We start from the raw sequence: 18,956 nt of genomic DNA, 5'->3' as shown, positions 1-18,956 counted from the left end.
GAGAATTGCAGCTATTATAATGTTGGAGTAAAGTACAAGGATGCCTCCAAACATGTCCTGATTAAAATGTGAGTTGGATCATTCATGACATGTTGGGGGTCAGGTTTCACAATTTAACCATTTAATACCACCCCTCTCTCCACCCCTCCACAAACCAGGGGATAAAGTTCCAATGTGGTTGACTCTTAAATGCCTCTGAATGGCCTAGCAAGCTACTCAGTTGTATCAAACCGGTACAAAGTCTACAAAAAAGAATTAAACCAAACGGACTCTCCGGCATCAACCTAGGCACTGGAAATAACAATGGAATACCCAGCCCTATTGACCTTGCAATTCTTCCTTACATAAAATGAGAGAACTGCCTCAGTATAGTCAAAAAATGGCCTGACATAGTCATACTGACGGAATCATACCGTACAATGTCCCAAATACCACCATAACTATCCATGAGTATATCCTGTCCCACCAACAGGACAGACACAGCAGAAATGATGGAACAGTGGTATACAGTCAGGAGGGATTTTCCCTGGGAGTCCTCAACATTGACTTCAGATGCCATTAAGATACATGGCACCAGGTCAAACATGAGCAAAAAAACCTCCTGATAATTACCTCCCCCCACTACCCCTCAGCTGATGAATCAATATTTCTCCATGTTGAATACCATTTGGAGGAAGCACTGAGAGTGGGAGGGCCACTCTGCTCCTGACCTCATTACAGCCTTGGGTCAAACATGGACAAAGAGCTGAACTCTAGAGGTGAGGTGATAATGATTGCCCTTGATTTCAAGGCTGCACTCAACCAAATGTGGCATTAAGGAGTCCTAGCAAAACTGGAGTCAATGGGTGTCGGGGAAAATGTTCTGCTGATTGAAGTCATACCGAGCACAAAGGAAAATAGTTGTTCTAAGGTCAGAAGCTGATAATTGCACTATGTTCAGCACCATTCAGGATTCCCCAGACACTGAAGCAACCCATGTCCAAATGCAGCAAGGCCTGAACAAACCCAGGCTTGAGCTGACGAATGGTAAATAACATCCGTGCCACACGTACCAGGCAATGATTATCTCCAACAAGAAATGATCTAATCATTGCCCCTTGACATTCAATGGCATTACCATCACTGAATATCCTACTATCAATATTCTGGGGCTTACCATGGACCAGAAGCCGAACTGGATTAGCCATATAAATACTGTGGCTACAAGTCACAGCAGCTAGGAATCCTGTGGCAGTAGCTCATCTCCTGACTCTGCAAAGTCTGTCCACAATCAGCAAGGCACAAGTCAGGAGTGTGGTGTAATACTGTCCATGTGCCAGGATGAGTGCAGCTGCAACAACACTCAAGAAGCTCAACACCATCCAGGGTAAAGCAGCCCACTTGATTGGCAACCCTTCCACAAACATTCACTCCCTCCACCATCAATGAACAATAGCAACAATGTGTACCATCTACAAGATGCACTGCAGAAACTCACCAAGGTTCCTCAAACAGTGCCTTCCAAACCCACAACAACTACCATCTAGAAGGACAAGGGCAGCAGATGCATGGGAACACCACCACTCACAAGTTCCCCTCTAAGCACACACTATCCAGACTTGGAATTATATTGCCATTCCTTCAATGTCGCTGGGTCAAAATCCTAGAACTTTTACTCTAACAGCACTGTGGATGTACCCACACCTTAGGAACTGCAGTGGATCAAGATGGCTGCTCATCATCACCTTTTCAAGGGCAATTAATAATGGGCAATGAATGCTGGCCTAACCTGCGGAGCCCACATCCCTTGAATGAATAATTGCATTCAAGGGATTTGACACTGCTTGGGCCTGTTGAGGCCTATATAAACACCGCCCTACACCTTCTCTGCCCCTCTAAAATGGGAGGCATGTTATGATGGGCGGGGTCTGCAACAAGCATGCTACGTGCTGCATTTTACAAGGCCCCCACACCTCCAAACCCACCAGCAGGAATAAGTAAAATTCTACCCATTTTTTCTTTTCCACAAACTTTGTTCCTAGTCATTCACTCTATCCATCCCTTTCACTGTCTGAAGCTCAACCACAGTGTTTATAAACTTGGTGTCGTCTTTAACCCCGAGATAGGATTTCGACCACATACATGTACCAGCACTAAGATTGCTTATTTCCAGACCTGTAATATTGCCTGCCTCTGCCCCCTGCCTCAGTTCATCTGCCACTGAAAACTTCACCCATGCCTTTATTACCTAGACAACAACTCAACCTGAAACCTTTTCCCTTGTTTTCAAATCCCACTATGACCTTGCTCTTTCCAATTTCTGTGCCTCCTCAGCCACTAGGGGAATTTCACAGTAACTTCATTGCAGTGTTAATGTAAGCCTTACTTGTGACGAATAAATAAACTTTTTTTTAACTTTTTAAAACCCTCTCGATAACTCTGCTTCTCCAATTCTGGTTTTTTGAACACCCCTCAGGTTAATCACCCTATCCTTGACAGCCATGCCTTCAGCTGCCAATGCCTTAAGTTCTGAAATCCCATCCCTAAACCTTAGATGACACCTCTCTACTCCTCTTGCTCCATTTAAGATATTCTTTAAAACCTTCCTCCTTGTATCTACTTATGTGTTCAGTGTCCAATTTTATTTGATAATATTCCCGTGAAGCACCTTGGTTTGTTCTACTACATTAAAGTTTCTATATCAATGCAAGTTGTTGCTATTGACTTACTGAAATGTGGCAACATAAAAAGAGGATTTGCATCTAAATATGGTAACTTATAACACAACCGAGAAGGGTAGGAATGGAAGGAAGAAGTGGGCTGGCTGTGCTAGAGATAACAATGGCTGTTAGAAAACAAACAGAAGGTTTAACATAGAAACTAGAAACAGGAGCAGGCCATTCAGCCCTTCGAGCCTGCTCCACCATTCATTTTGATCATGAGCAGAATTCTAATGAATTGAAATAAAAGATAAGGGATTGATAATACTAATTGGGGTATACTACAAACCACCTAATAGTGGAAAGGAGATGAAGGAAGAATTATTTAAATGAATATGTAGAATGCGTGAAGGACATAGAATAATAACCATGGGAGACTTCAACTGCTCCAACATAAACTGACAAGAAGTGGTATCAAAAGGTACACTGAGTCGAATTTTTACAGTATGTGCAACATGCCTTTCTTCTGCAAAATGTAAAAAGTCCAACAAGAACTGGAGCACAGCTGGATCTAGTAATGGGAAATGAATGAGAATGAGCCTAAAGGGGAACAGTGTCGGAGACCCTGGGCGAATTTAGTTGGCCCAGCTGGAGTCTCACTCACCAGTTAGAGAACCAGCAGCCGTTGGCAATGCAGCCACCAGAGACCCAGGGTCGCCGATGGACGACCTACGTCAAAGGTGAGTGAGGGCAGGATGGGAATCAGGGATACAAGGGGTCAAGAGCTCAATGGCAAGGGCACGGTGGTGGCCTACAGTACTGTCCTACAACTTGCCAATGCCAGGCCCCTTGATCGGGCACCAGGTGCCTGAATACCTATCAGCGTTTGCCGGATGCTGTTCGGGTTAGAAAGCTATTCAGCTACCATTTTATCCTTGAGCCACCATTAAATTGTGGTGGTCTCAGTGGTAACGGATGCCAATTGGCTCTTTAATGATATCCCGTCGGCAGCATCTAGGATTCCCACATCAATTCCTTCCACCCGCCTCATAATCGAGGAAACATTTGCCAGCGAGATTGACAGGGAGCCTCTCCTGTGATTAAGCAGGGAAGTCATCATGCTTTGCAACACAACAGGCTGTATGATATTCAGGACCCACAGATAAAAGCAGCAATGGGAGTCTTTGAGAGTCAGAGAGAGTATTGTGAGAACAAATCAACCAAAAATCAAGAGACTTTACAAGGCAGCAGGTGATTGGTTGTTTGGAGAGCCTGAATGTAAGGAATATTAGTTGAAAGAGCTCGGGAACAAAGCAACAGTTTGGAATGAGCTTGAGTGTTGTGGCGTAAAATTTAAAAGCAACTAACAGTATTATCAGAAGAAGGGAGGATGCTGACTGGGGAGAATGTTTTCTTTATAAACCTTTCATAAATCTTTATGACATGTATAGTTAGTCCAATAAATAAAGGCATGGCAGGCATCCTCAGTCCTGTGGTGTTCACATCCTGTTAACACATGGGAACTTCAGGATGCTTCAGGTTTTGAAGTTTGAATGGCAGATGGCGTCAATACAGTGCACCCACAAGGTCGAGAACGATGTGGATAGTGGATTTCTGGATGTTGTCACCCACTGTTTAAGGATATGTTTTGTCTAGGGGAATGACTGACCACCAGGCAGTCAAAAATGACAAGGTGGGTAGTGCAGCAATCCCCTCAGTCCATCTCATTCTCTAATTAGTTTCAAAATGAATACTGGTAAAACTGATTGTTCCTCTGTAACCAGAAACAAGTTCAACAAAGCATGACTGATTCAGCTGTACAGGGGTCAGGAGGAAGATTTGTAAAGCGAAAGTGATAGCAGATTCTAAGAGAACAAACAGGCTTTTCTGTGGCCGCAGATGTGAGTCCAGGATGATATGTTGCCTTGCTGCTGCCTGGGTCACAGTGTCCCTCTGAAGTGGGATAGTGAACAGCTGAGCACCAATGACACAGTGAGAAAGAGGGGTGAAGTCCTGGCAGGGTTTGTGAAGATAGGAAAGAAACTAGCAAACAGATCTCAGAGGTAGTAATCTCTGGATTTCTCCCTGTGTTGCAAGGTAGTGAGTATGAAAATAGGAGGATAGAGAAGATACATAGAAACATACATAGAAAATGAAAGCAGGAGTAGGCCACTTGGCCCTTTGAGCCTGCTCCGCCATTCATTATGATCATGGCTAATCATCAAATTCAATAGCCTGATCCCACCTTCTCCCCCATATCTCTTGATCCCTTTAGCCCCAAAGGCTATGAAGGCCAACATACCATTTGCCTTCTTTAAAGCTTGCCCCACACCTCAGGAAGGACATACTGGCATTGGAGCGGGTCCAGCGGAGATTCACACGGATGATCCCAGGAATGGTAGGCCTGACATACGATGAACGTCTGAGGATCGTGGGATTATATTCATTGGAGTTTAGGAGGTTGAGGGGAGATCTGATAGAGACTTACAAGATAATGAACGGCTTAGATAGGATGGACGTAGGGAAGTTGTTTCCATTAGCAGGGGAGACTAGGACGCGGGGGCACAGCCTTAGAATAAAAGGGAGTCACTTTAGAACAGAGATGAGGAGAAATTTCTTCAGCCAGAGAGTGGTAGGTCTGTGGAATTCATTGCCACAGAGGGCTGTGGAGGCCGAGACGTTGAGTGTCTTCAAGACAGAAATTGATAAATTCTTGATTTCTCGAGGAATTAAGGGCTATGGAGAGAGAGCGGGTAAATGGAGTTGAAATCAACCATGATTGAATGGTGGAGTGGACTCGATGGGCCGAATGGCCTTACTTCCGCTCCTATGTCTTATGGTCTTATGGTCTTATGGTATCTTTCAGCGACTGATGCACAAAGACGTCAATGCCTTGCTGACTATCCACCTCTCTTAACTTACACCCATTCAAATAATAATCTGCCTTCCTATTTTTGCTGCCAAAGTGAATAACCTCACATTTATTCATTTTATACTGCATCTGCAATGCATATATCCACTCACTCAGCCTGTCCAAATCACACTGAAACAACTCTGCATCCTCCTCACAATTCACCCTCCAACCTAACTTTGTATCATCTGCAAACTTGGAGATTATACATTTATTGTCATTAATATATAATGTGAATAGTTAGGGTCCCAGCACAGATCCCTGCGGTATCCCACTTGTCACTGCCTGCCTTATTCCAACTCTTTGTTTCCTGTCTGCTAACCAGTTTTCTATCCATCTCAAGACACTACCCACAATCTCATGTGATTTAACTTCATATTGTAATCTGCTTTGTGAAACTGTGTCAAGAGCCGACTTAGAGTCTAAATAAACCACGTCCACTGGTTCTCCATGGTCATCTCTACTAATTACATCCTCAAAGAATTCCAGTAGATTTACCAAGTCCTTTCGTAAATCCATGCTGACTTTGTCTGCTTTCTAAATGCTGTGTTATGAAGGCCTTGATAATGGACACTAGCAACTTCCCGGCTTCCAATGTTAGGCTCACTGGTCTATAGTTTCCAGTTTTCTCTCTGCCTCGGTTTTGTATGAATCATAGAATCCCTACAGTACAGAAGGAGGCCATTCAGCCCATTGAGCCTACACCAACAACAATCCCACCCAGGCCCTATCCCGGTAACTCCACGTATTTACCCTGCTGATCCCTCTGACATTAATGGGCAATTTAGCAGAGCCAATCAACTTAACCGCACATCTTTGGAGTGTGGGAGGAAACTGGAGCACCCGGAGGAAACCCATGCAGACACAGAGTGAATGGGCAAAATCCACACAGTCACCCAAGGCCGGAATTGAACTAGGGTCCCTGGCACTATGAGGCAGCATAGCTAACCACTCCAAATAGCAGACTTACATTAGCTAACTTCCAACCTGTAGGAACCATTCCAGAGTCCAAGGAATTTTGGAAAATAACCATCAATGGATCTACAATTTTAGGGCCACTTCTTATGTACTCTGGGATGAAGATTATCTGGCCTTGCAGATTTATCCACCTTCAATCCCATTAATTTCCTTAAAACCATTTCTCTAACACTGATTTCCTTCAGCTCCTCAATAAAAGTTGTGTTTCTCAGAACTTTTGGTGCATTACTCACGTCTTTGTGAAGACAGAAGCAAAGCACGAATTTAGTTCCTCAGCCATTTCCATGTTCCCCGTTACGAATTCCCCCATTTTTGACTGTAAGGGGCCAACATTCCTTTTTGTCAATCTTTTTCACTTTACATACCTATAGAAACTTTTAGTCAGGTTTTATGTTCCCAACCATCTTACTTTCATACTCTATTTTCCTCTTCATAATCAATTCCTTGGACTGCCTTTGCTGAACTTTAAACTGCTCCCAATCCTCAGGTCTATTGCTGAGGATGAATGCTGAGCACAGAAACAGTGCAGGAGGGAAGGCTTTAGATTCCTGATATATTGGGACTGGTTCTGGAGGAGATGGAACTTGTGCAGGCTGGATGGGTTGCACCAGAACAAAGCCTAAACCAAAGTCCTTGTGGGCCAGTTTGCTATTAGGAAGCCCTTGGACTAACCTGACCAGGGGATAGGAACCAGGAAGTAACAAAGTAACACTGGTGAGGAAAGCTACAGAGCACAAAGAATTAGGAAATGCAGGTGACGCTGGAGTAAGAAATAATAATGGAGTAGTAATAGCTAACTTAGGTTTACGGCACATGTATGTGTCTGCAAGGAGTGCTGTAACTAAGGTTGGTGAACTGTGACTGCAGATAGCCTCATGGAGGTATGGTGTTATAATGGTAACGGAGACATGGTTCAAAAAAGACTAGGACTGGGTAAAAATGTTCCTGGATACAAGGTGTTGAAGAAAGAAAGGGAAGGAAAGAAAAGATAATGGCCGCAATTTTCCCATCCCACTGTATTAATTGTTTAGCGCAGCGGGCCAGGAGAATCTCACAAAGGGCGATGTGCAGGATTCGTGCATGCGTTGCCGCCGCGATAGCGTTTCCCAGTGCCGGATTGCCGGCAGCGAATGCTCTGCGCCAGAAATCAGCGGGGAAAGTATTTAAATAGTTAATTATATCTAATTTAAATGAAATTAGCAGGCCCGGGACTGAAGTCTCCAGGCCCCCTAGCATCTCCCTCCCCCGCCAGAGTGCTTCACTCCAGCAGGGTTTACAGTAGCTCCCCGCTGATGGGGAACTAGTGGCCCAACCCTGCTGGAGCGAAAGGGCCCCCAGGGGGTCAGGAGGTGGTGCCCCCCGCCCCCCCCCACAGGCATTGGCACCCTGACTGTGCCAGCCTGTGCCCTCAACACTACCCAAGGGGCAAAGTGCCAATGTCCAGAGGACACCTTAGCACTGCCCATCGGGCATGGGGCAGTGCCAAGTGGGCAGGGCATATGAGGCCGGGGCCTAGGGGTGCAGGCCTAGGGGGCGATCGGTGGAGGTGGGGGGGCCCACTGCCACTCTGCATAGCGGTTGATGGGGGAAGTAGAGAGGCCAGCGATCGGGGTGGGCTGAGAAGGGGGGCCAGCCGAGGGGGCTGGGGGGAGGAGGGGAGGGCGGTCAGCCTGCTGGGGGGTCAGGACTGGTGTGGTGGAGAGGGGTGCATATCAGGCAGGTGGGGCTCAGTTCTTGAGGTTTTGGACCCCATGGTGGGTGGGGATGAGGCCTAGGGAGGATGTCAAGCCTCAAGGATGTCGTATCTCGGGGGAGGTAGCTGGGGGTTTATGAGGTTGGGAGTGGTTGGGCCATGGGGGAGGGGTTTCAAGCTTTGGGGTGTCTGTTGAGCCTCCAGAGGGAAGGGACGTCAGGCCTCATTGGGAGGTTAGGCCTCGGGTGGTGTTTAACTTTGATGGGAGGGTTGAGGTCTCTGGTGTTGGGCTTTGAGGGGGCTGAGTCTGGCCTTCAGCAGGGCAGGTGTCAGAGGTGTGTATAGACCGTGGGTGGGGCAGGTCAGGTCAGGTCAGGTTAGGCTGTTGGTGCTTCAGGCTGAGGGTCGGACTGGGGAAGATGGGAAGCAGTCTCACAACAACAGGTTAAAGTCCAACAGGTTTATTTGGTAGCACAAGCCACTAGCTTTCGGAGCACTGCTCCTTCATCAGGTGAGTCGCCTCACTCACCTGATGAAGGGGCAGCGCTCCGAAAGCTAGTGGCTTGTGCTACTAAATAAACCTGTTAGACTTTAACCTGGTGTTGTGAGACTTCTTACTGTGTTAACCCCAATCCAACGCCGACATCTGCACATCAAGATGGGAAGTCCCACGGCAGAGATGTGGAGGAAGGCCACTGAGGGGTTGGGGTATCCCATGGGAGGGAGTGGAGGGTGTCTCCTGCAGGTTCATAAGGATGGAGGAGTCCTGTGGGGGATCAGTGTGATCTGTGCAATAGTTACACAGAAATTAGAAGAGGTTTTAATCCTTCTAATCTTTTCTGGGTAACTATTGGTGCAACCCAATCAGAACGACCTGAAGTTTACACTTTAAATCACATTTTCAGGTGGTTCCCAGTGCAGGGCATTTGCACAGGAGAAGTTCTAACCTTACCTAGGAACATCTGAAGGGGATTCTCCAGCACATCTTTGACATGTTTGACATCTCAACGTCAACAAAATGAAGGAGATTGTCATCGACTTCAGGAAGCGTAAAGGAGAACATGCCACTGTTTACATCAATGGGGGCGAAGTAGAATGGGTCGGGAACTTCAGGTTTTTAGGTGTCCAGATCAACAACAACCTGTCCTCGTCCCCCCATGCTGACACTAGAGTCAAGAAAGCCCACCAATGCCTCTACTTACTCAGAAGACTAAGGAAATTTGGCATGTCAGCTACGATTCTCACCAACTTTTACAGCTGCACCAGAGAAAGCATTCTTTCTGGTTGTATCACAGCTTGGTATGACTCCTGCTCCGCCCAAGACCGCAAGGAACTACAAAAGGTCATGAATGTAACCCAAGCCATCACGCAAACCAGCCTCCCATGCATTGACTCTGTCTACAGTTCCCGCTGCCTCGGCAAAGCAGCCAACATAATTAAGGACCCTATGCACCCCAGACATTCTCTCTTCCACCTTCTTCCATTGGGAAAAAGATACAAAAGTCTGAGGTCACGCACCAACAGACTCAAGAACATCTTCTTCCCTGTTGCTGTCAGACTTTTGAATGGACTTACCTTGCATTAAGTTGATCTTTCTCTACACCCTAGCTATGACTGTAACACTACATTCTGCACTTTCTTGTTTCCTTTTCTATGAACAGTATGCTTTGTCTGTATAGCGCGCAAGAAAATACTTTTCACTGTATGTTAATACATGTGACAATAATAAATCAAATCAAATCAAATCTTTGAAGTATCTTCCCCTCAACACGATGCTGGGAGCTCAGAAGTTACAGCTAATTATCATTCAAGCTATAGATGACCGGAAGCATTAATCCACTTACTTACAGGAGAATAAATAAGAAAATGAATCATCTGTGATAGAATGAAGGCTGGGAGATATTACACAACAATAGATTTCATGGTACAAATTCCAAAGGGGGTGATAATGGGTATAGTAAATGAAGGATCATTGACTTGAAACAAAATATTGATCTGTAACTACTGGAGTGGCAATAAGCATTAGATTGCCACTTAATACCGACTTACCTACATTTAACTTCTTAAGCACCTGTCTCACTCGGCCTTCCTGACTCAGGCCGGGTGAGACTGAAAAAATGAAGCATGAGACTCCTCCCCCACACCACCCACACCCACAAACCCTCCCCCCCACCCCTCCCCAACTACCTTTTTTATGGCACGACCTGCTGTAAAGGGGGTGAGTTTAAAGGTCCCATTGAAAGGGAGAAAGTAAGTTTCTAAAAAAAGTGAATGGGTCTTGGGGGGGATCTGGACATCAGTGACCGGGGGGTGGGGTGGGGGTATGTGGAATCCAGACATAGGAGGTTGAGTTGGAAGTTGGGGGGGCTGGTGGTTCACACATCAGGGAGGTGGGGGGGGGGGATTTGGACAATGGTGCGGGATTCGGACATTTTGAGGGGGAGTCAAACATCGGGGGTGTGGTTCAGACTGGGAGCATGAGGCCAGGTCAGGTTGGAGGGGGACATGAAAGTGAGGTTGGGGGTGTGATTCAGTTCATTCTAGGACTATGGTGACTTCACTTACTAAATGAAACAGTAAATTGATATCAGCTCCATTGAAACAAATTTATACCATGTTGAAATTAATCCAGTTACTGTAATTTAGAAATCTGAAACATTAACTCAATTTTTTGCTCCAAAAGGCTATATGACCTCCTAAGTAGTCTCAGCATTTTCCGTATTTGTTTTAGATTTCCAATATCCATGGTATTTTGCATTTATGTTCTTGTAATTGTTACAAGCAATTGGGGCGGCATGGTGGCACACTGCTGCCTCACAGCACCAGGGACCCGGGTTCAATTCCGGCCTCAGGTCACTGTCGCTGTGGAGTTGGCACATTCTCCCCGTGTCTGCGTGGGTTTCCTCCGGGCGCTCTGGTTTCCTCCCACAGTCCAAAGATGTGTGGGTTAGGCCATGCTATATTGCCCCGTGTCAGGGAGGCTAGCTGGGATAGATGCATGGGGATAAGGCCTGGGTGGGATTGTGGTCGGTGCAGACTCGATGGACCGAATGGCCTCCTTCTGCACTGTAGGGGTTTTATGTATCCTTGTCTTTGTCGAAGTTCAAAAATAAAGTAGCTGTTATTAAAACATCAAGTTGTCTCCTTCAGTCCTTTATATATCTGGAGGAGAGCTAAGAATTGTAAAGTTAAAGACTATTTATTAGTTACAAATAAGGCTTACATTAATGCTGCAATGAAGTTACTGTGAAATTCCCCGAGTCGCCACACTCCGGTGCCTGTTCAGGTTATTGCACCTCACCAGCATGTCTTTCAGAATGTGGAAGGAAACTGGAGCACCTGTAGGACCCCGCAGACACGGGGAGAATGTGCAAACTCTACACAAACAGTGACCCAAGCCAGGAATTGAACCGGTGTCCCTGGCACTGTGAGGCAGCAGTGCTAACCACTGTGCTACCGTGCTGCCCATATATCTACCTTTAGGTATATGAGTTTCTCTCATATATCTAAAGGTAAGAATCAATGAAGACTTCATAATTGGTTTAAAAATAGCAAGCGCTGAAAAAGCTCAGCAGCTCTGGCTGCATCAGCTCAACTAGAGGTCCCTGGAATCTCGAAACATAAGAACATAAGAACTAGGAGCAGGGGTAGGCCATCTGGCCCCTCAAGCCTACTCCACCATTCAATAAGATCACGACTGATCTTTTCGTAGACTCAGCTCCACTTACCTGCCCGCTCACCATAACCCTTAATTCCTTTACTGTTCAAAAATGTATCTATCCTTGCCTTACAAACATTCAATGAGGTAGCCTCAGCTGCTTCACTGGGCAGGGAATTCCACAGATTCACAACCCTTTGTGTGAAAAGTTCCTCCTCAACTCAGTCCTAAATCTGCTTCCCCTTATTTTGAAGCCATGCCCCCTAATTCTAGTTTCACCCGCCAGTGGAAACAACTTCCCTGCTTCTATCTTATCTATTCCCTTCATAATCTTATATGTTTCTATAAGATCTCCCCTCATTCTTCTGAATTCCAATGAGTATAACCCCAGTCTACTCAATCTCACCTCATAAGCCAACCCTCTCAACTCCGGAATCAACCTAGTGAATCTCCTTTGCACCCCCTCCAGTGCCAGTATATCCTTTCACAAGTAAGGAGACCAAAACTGTACATAGTACTCCAGGTGTGGCTTCACCAGCACCTTATACAGCGGCAACATAACCTCGCTGTTTTTAAACTCCATCCCTCTAGCAATGAAGGACAAATTCCATTTGCCTTCTTAATTATGGGCGGCGCGGTAGCACAGTGGTTAGCACTGCTGCTTCACAGCTCCAGGGACCTGGGTTCGATTCCCGGCTTGGGTCACTGCCTGTGTGGAGTTTGCACATTCTCCTCGTGTCTGCGTGGGTTTCCGCCAGGTGCTCCGGTTTCCTCCCACAGTCCAGGTTAGGTTGATTGGCTATGCTAAAAATTGCCCTTAGTGTCCTGAGATGCATAGGTTAGAGGGATTAGTAGGTAAATATGTAGGGATATGGGAGTAGGGCCTGGGTGGGATTGTGGTCGGTGCAGACTCGATGGGCCGAATGGCCTCTTTCTGTACTGTAGGGTTTCTATGATTCTATGAATTACCTGCTGCACTTGCAAACCAACTCCTTGTGATTCTTGCACAAGGACATCCGGGTCCCTCTGCACAGCAGCATGTTGTAATTTTTTACCATTTAAATAATAGTCCACTTTGCTGTTATTCTGACCAAAATGGATGACCTCACATTTACCAATATTGTACTCCATCTGCCAGACTCTCGTCCACTCACTTAGACTATCTTATCCCTTTGCAGACTTTCAGCGTCCTCTGCACACTTTGCTCTGCCACTCATCTTAGTGTCATCTGCGAATTTTGACACACTACACTTAGTCCCCAACTCCAAATCACCGATGTAAATCGTAAACAATTGCGGTCCCAACACTGATCCCCGAGGCACACCACTATTCGCTGATCGCCAACCAGAAAATCACCCATTTACCCCCACTCTTTACTTTCTGTTAGTTAACCAATTCTCTATCCATGCTAATACATTACCCGTAACACCGTGCACCTTTATTTTATGCAGCAGTCTTTGGTGCGGCAGCTTGTCAAATGCTTTCTGGAAATCCAGATACACCACATCCACAGGTTCCCCATTGTCCACTGCCCATGTAATGTTCTCAAAGAATTCCACCAAATTAGTCAAACATGACCTGCCCTCATGAACCCATGCTGCATCTTACCAATGGGACACTTTATATCCAGATGTCTCGCTATTTCTTCCTTGATGATAGATTCAAGCATTTTCCCTACTACAAAAGTTAAGCTAACCGGCCTATAGTTACCCGTCTTTTGGCTACCTCCTTTTCTAAACAGTGGCATTACATTTGCTGTTTTCCAATCTGCGGAAACTATCCCAGAGTCCAGCGAATTTTGGTAAATTACCACTAGTGCTATTTCCCCCGCCATCTCTTTTAGTACCCCAAAAACCAACTATTAGAAACCGACTATTCGACAGCAGAAGTCAGCACTACTGGAATCATGAATCCCAGCGGCCGCAAAGTTCCACCATCCACTCTTCACAGACAAGTCAAATACTGATCTGTATAGATTTCTGAACGCACTTTTGGACTCAATTCTCATCGCTATCCTGTGTCAATGTACTTTAATATTTTCCTTGTGTTTAGTAGCTAATGAACTCACCCTTTCTTTAACTCAAGAAAGCCTGGTTAAATTGGCTCCTTTTAAAACATAACTGTGAATTGGGACTGAGAATTTTGTTGCGACCAACGGCGCTGGGGGGGGGGGTTAATAAAAAATAAAGTTAACTCGCCCCTCCTGGGGCGGGGGGGGGGGGGGGCATTCGGGGGTATCCCATCCGGAATTTAACAAATTGAAGGATCTCATTGGGACAACAACTTTGGGGAGCCCGGCCTGTTGTAACCAAACATGATTTCAACTCATCCAATCGATGGATTGCCCCTTACAGTAAGTGGATTGGCAACACTCCAGTTTATCTACGCCAAGAGGTGTAACCAGCGCATCAGTTCATAGCTGGAATCTGCCCCACCCGGGAACCGGAGGGAGAAGCGAAACACCCACCCCCGGTATAACTCGGAGCAAACCAAGGGTCATTTCTGTGTGCGTTAATCATTCACAAAGACGTAACAACTCGTTTTGACTTCTGCTTTTTCCTGCTCGGGGCGGACTTGGGAAAAGTTTCTCCAAACTTTCGGCTCAACTCCTTCACCTGAAGCCAAGACTTCCGGGTTTGGCAAAACCAAATGCTCTGGGAAGCTTAATGTTGAAAAGTGAAAGCAAGTTCGGCTCTTGTTCCTTCGAAGGAGACGATCACAACATGGCAAAGCGGGAATCGATACCAATGAACGAGTTGTCACCCGGCTCAGGTCAAACGAGCAACAACACACTGGCACAGAATCTCCTTCCGGAGCCCAGCCGGAGCGGCCAGGTGAGCTGGAGAAGTATCAAGGGGAGATTTTAAACTCCAACTCACTCGCTCTTTCTCACTGGGGGCAGTTTCTGGTGGATTTATTTGTGTGCGCGCGCCTGAAACATCTCCTTTCATTTGCACTTTCTTTTCTCCCTTTGTAATGAGTGAAAGTTGACGAGTGCGATCATGGGTCTGGACTGGGCTAGCCGGTTAGTTGACAAGTTGATTAAACTCCTGTCAATCTGCAATGAACCTTTCCTTCACCTCCTCCTAACGTCCCTTCTCCACCACGAATCATTCTGAACGGTGGAACTGTCGTTTATACAGGACGATCCCGTTTTACGCACAGCCAAGATCACAAATGTTGACGAGTGAATCTGTTTTAGACGCGGCGCTTGGGAGGCTGATTGTTTGCCGAGACACCGGGAGAACGCTCCTCTCTCTGCCCTTTAAACACTGCCTGGGATTTTCACCATCCACCTGCCCTCAAAAGGCAGATCTGTGGTTTTTTTTAAAAAAAAGCTAATCTGATGAAGGAGCAGCACTCCGAAAGCTCCTGCTGCCAAATAAACCTGTTGGACTTTAACCTGGTGTTGTGAGACTACTTACTGTGCCCACCCCAGTCCAACGCTGGCAACTCTACATTATGTTTGAAAAAAAGAAAGGCTGTTGAAAGGGCTAATGGATTTAGACAGGGGACAGGGAGAGGTTATAACAGGAACAAGAAATGTCAATAGATCTTTGATTTCGCGGGGAAAAAATCCTATAAATTATTGAACCATTTGGATTAATATTTTAATTCTTTCGACAGAACGCAAGGATCAGTTGGCGATCCAGAATGACACAGATTAGGGAATTCTGCAACATAATAGCCTGCTGGAGGTGTAAAGTGTGGATGCTTATTCTATTACCTGTTGTAATATTAATAACCATAATCATTGTCATTATTGGTATAAGTAAGTAGAATCTTTGTATCGTTATTAAATTAAGCACGAATTTTTTTTATTTGTATAGATCTCATTGCTGATGTTGCACCTCACTAGTCCTTGAAAGTCTGGGCGCACTGTCCTTGATTTTCTGTTGGTAGGATTTGACCCTCCTATTACTTCTATTAAAATTGCACTTAAAGCCACAATTATTCTGAGAATGTTATAAAATAAGTTATAGCTTGCTCTCCTGAGGATTTTAGTAAACGATTTATTTTTCAGTTAAAACCCCTACATTTTTCCCCTTCACCCAGCAGAAGACTTATTTGTACCCATATCCCATCAAAGGTATCTAAATCTTAGACAACCTCCTCCTGACTTTGAAAGGGCCAGAAGCAGAGATCTTGGACATTCTTGTCTTGTTACTCGCTGTTGAGATGCACCAACTGCTGACACTTCCAGGCACAGGCTTAGATAAATCTACTGATGAAAGTTGTGCCTAATCAAAATACTTGTTTTATGAACAACTTAAAGTCTGCACTTTGTTTTACATCTTCATGAACTCACATTGGTCCAAGGAACATGGTTAACAGATGTAATAGCTTCCTGGTGAAAGTCTTTGCATAGAGTCATAGAGGTTTACAGCATGGAAACAGGCCCTTCGGCCCAACTTGTCCATGCCGCCCTTTTTTTTTTAAACCCCTAAACTAATCCCAATTGCCCGCATTTGGCCCATATCCCTCTATACCTATCGTACCCATGTAAGTATCTAAATAGTTTTAAAAGATAAAATTGTACCCGCCTCTACTATTACCTCTGGCAGTTTGTTCCAGACACTCGCCACCCTCTGTGTGAAAAAATTGTCCCTCTGGACACTTTTTTATCTCTCCTCTCTCACCTTGAATCTATGCCCTCTAGTTTTAGACTCCCCTACCTTTGGGAAAATATATTGACTATCTACCTTGTCTATGCCCCTCATTATTTTATAGACCTCTATAAGGTCACCCCTCAGCCTCCTACGCTCCAGAGAAAAAAGTCCCAGTCTATTCAGCCTCTCCTTATAACTCAATCCACCAAGTCCCGGTAGCATCCTAGTAAATCTTTTCTGCACTCTTTCTAGTTTAATAATATCCTTTCTATAATGGGGTGACCAGAATTGCACACAGTATTCCAAGTGTGGCCTTACCAATGTCTTGTACAACTTCAACAAGCCGTCCCAACTCCTGTATTCAATGTTCTGACCGATGAAACTAAGCATGCCGAATGCCTTCTTCACCACTCTGTCCACCTGTGACTCCACTTTCAAGGAGCTATGAACATGTACCCCGAGATCTCTTTGTTCTGTAATTTTCCCCAACGCCCTACCATTAACAGAGTAAGTCGTGCCCTGGTTCAATCTATCAAAATGCATTACCTCGCATTTGTCTAAATTAAACTCCATTTGCCATTCGTCAGCCCACTGGCCCAATTGATCAAGATCCCGCTGCAATTGGAGATAACCTTCCTCACTGTCCACCATGCCACCAATCTTGGTGTCATCTGCAAACTTACTAACCATGCCCCCTATATTCTCATCCAAATCATTAATATAAATGACAAATAACAGTGGGCCCAGCACTAATCCCTGAGGCACACCGCTGGTCACAGGCCTCCAGTTTGAAAAACAACTCTCTACAACCACCCTCTGGCTTCTCTCAAGAGGCCAATTTTGTATCCATTTAGATTCCTCACCCTGGATCCCATGAGATTTAACTTTATGCAACAACCTACCATGCGGTACCTTGTCAAAGGCCTTGCTAAAGTCCATGTAACCAACATCAACTGCACTGCCCTCATTTACCTTCTTTGTTGCCCCTTCAAAAAACTCAATTAAATTTGTGAGACATGATTTTCCACTCACAAAGTATGCTGACTGTCCCTAATCAGTCCTTGCATCTCTAAATGCCTCTAGATACACTTCAAAAGAAAGTGGTGGGGAGGGGAAAGAGCCAAACAACTAGGTATAATTTTGCGACCATGTTATTGTGCACTAATGAAGCTGGTATTGTTGCCATCAGAGTCAGATTTAATATAGAACACGCCACTGAACAAGCATTTGCTAATTGATTGCTTTTTGGTTTTATAACTTGTCACCTTAATCTTCAACAAAAGTAAATCTCTTAAATGTACATTCTAGGCTGATAAAGTTTTCCTCCTTTTTTTAAGACAATACTTCAATTGATGATGACTTTATTGATCCAAAGCTCAAAATTTATGGAATTTCTCGATATTATATTGGAATTATGAAAATATCCAAATATTCATTTACACCTGAACTAATGATACCTCAGTCTAAAAACTACTTATCCTTGTCAAAGGTGTTGAAGATGATGGTGAGTAATTCAGAGCTACGAATTCTGACTGATTAATGACTGTACCGCTCACGACTATTTTTGACATCCAGGTGTAATGTCATTGATTCCTTTTCTTCATAGTCTTACAAAAACTACATTTTAAGTTTTGCTATTTCCATTTGGATTTGTCACTGACAATGCTCAATAAAATTTTTTTTCCAGCTATGTCAACTATATAACAAATCTCCAGCTCTTGGATATTATTTTGTGGATAGTGGTGTATTCTCATTTAGGTAAGGCAGATTATATTAATCTTAATGGCTTGTAGTTGGTGATATTTCCAAATTGCCTGTAAATGTGTGCTCATAAACCTGGAAAGCAAAAGCAGGCAACCAGCCGTCCATTTTTGTATCTGTATTTGTGTGATTATTGTAATGTAATTATTGTAATGTTTTCAATGAGATAATGTTCAGTCCTGCTATACCTTAGATGGTGACAGTGAAAATAACAACTGGCATAAGTGTTTCTTCAACAGTGCGTCAGTGATGTTGGGTGCCTCTTAAGTATGGCACCCAGATATGATGGTGGGACACACGCAATCAAGCACGTCCCGCGAATATGGCGCTAAACCCCCAGATGCATGAATAATGAGGTCAATGCCAGAAAATATTGCATGTTTTCCTGTCAGCTTCCCTAGTGGAAAACACTCTCCAATCCTTCCTTGCCTTGGGACTTAATTCCAAATGGGAGTGTTCTGCCCTATTACTCGCTGCCTTACTATGTTGTGTATTTAGGCTAATGGAAACTCTGAGAACACACTTTTGAATGGGAAAAAGGAAGTTAAATTCTTGTAAGCTGATGAGTATTCTGTTGAAGAAAAAGGGGATTTTTTTTGACTGCTATATATTTAGGCTCACAAGTATTTAAGCAGAGTTAGCTAATTTTCATTTAAATCTTGCTGTTCTCAGTCAACTAGAATATAAATATACTAAATATACATAA

The 18,956-nt window shown here is 44.7% G+C and overlaps 1 protein-coding gene across 1 annotated transcript in view; it reads left to right on the top strand.

The window, feature by feature from the left end:
• The first annotated feature begins 14,263 nt into the window (after positions 1–14,263).
• The window catches only part of LOC144506605 (suppressor of tumorigenicity 14 protein homolog), a 55,769-nt gene continuing 51,076 nt past the window's right edge, over positions 14,264–18,956 (top strand). Inside the window, exons 1-4 of the mRNA XM_078232953.1 lie at positions 14,264–14,713; positions 15,507–15,651; positions 17,827–17,993; positions 18,177–18,247. Coding sequence (XP_078089079.1) covers positions 14,546–14,713; positions 15,507–15,651; positions 17,827–17,993; positions 18,177–18,247 — 551 coding nt within the window. The 5' untranslated portion in view covers positions 14,264–14,545. The remainder of the gene's footprint in view (positions 14,714–15,506; positions 15,652–17,826; positions 17,994–18,176; positions 18,248–18,956) is intronic.

This window comes from Mustelus asterias, chromosome 17 (assembly GCF_964213995.1).
Source record: "Mustelus asterias chromosome 17, sMusAst1.hap1.1, whole genome shotgun sequence".
Taxonomy (NCBI): domain Eukaryota; kingdom Metazoa; phylum Chordata; class Chondrichthyes; order Carcharhiniformes; family Triakidae; genus Mustelus; species Mustelus asterias.
The sequence above is the reverse complement of the archived record's forward strand: the minus strand, read 5'-3'. Positions and strand labels throughout refer to the sequence as shown.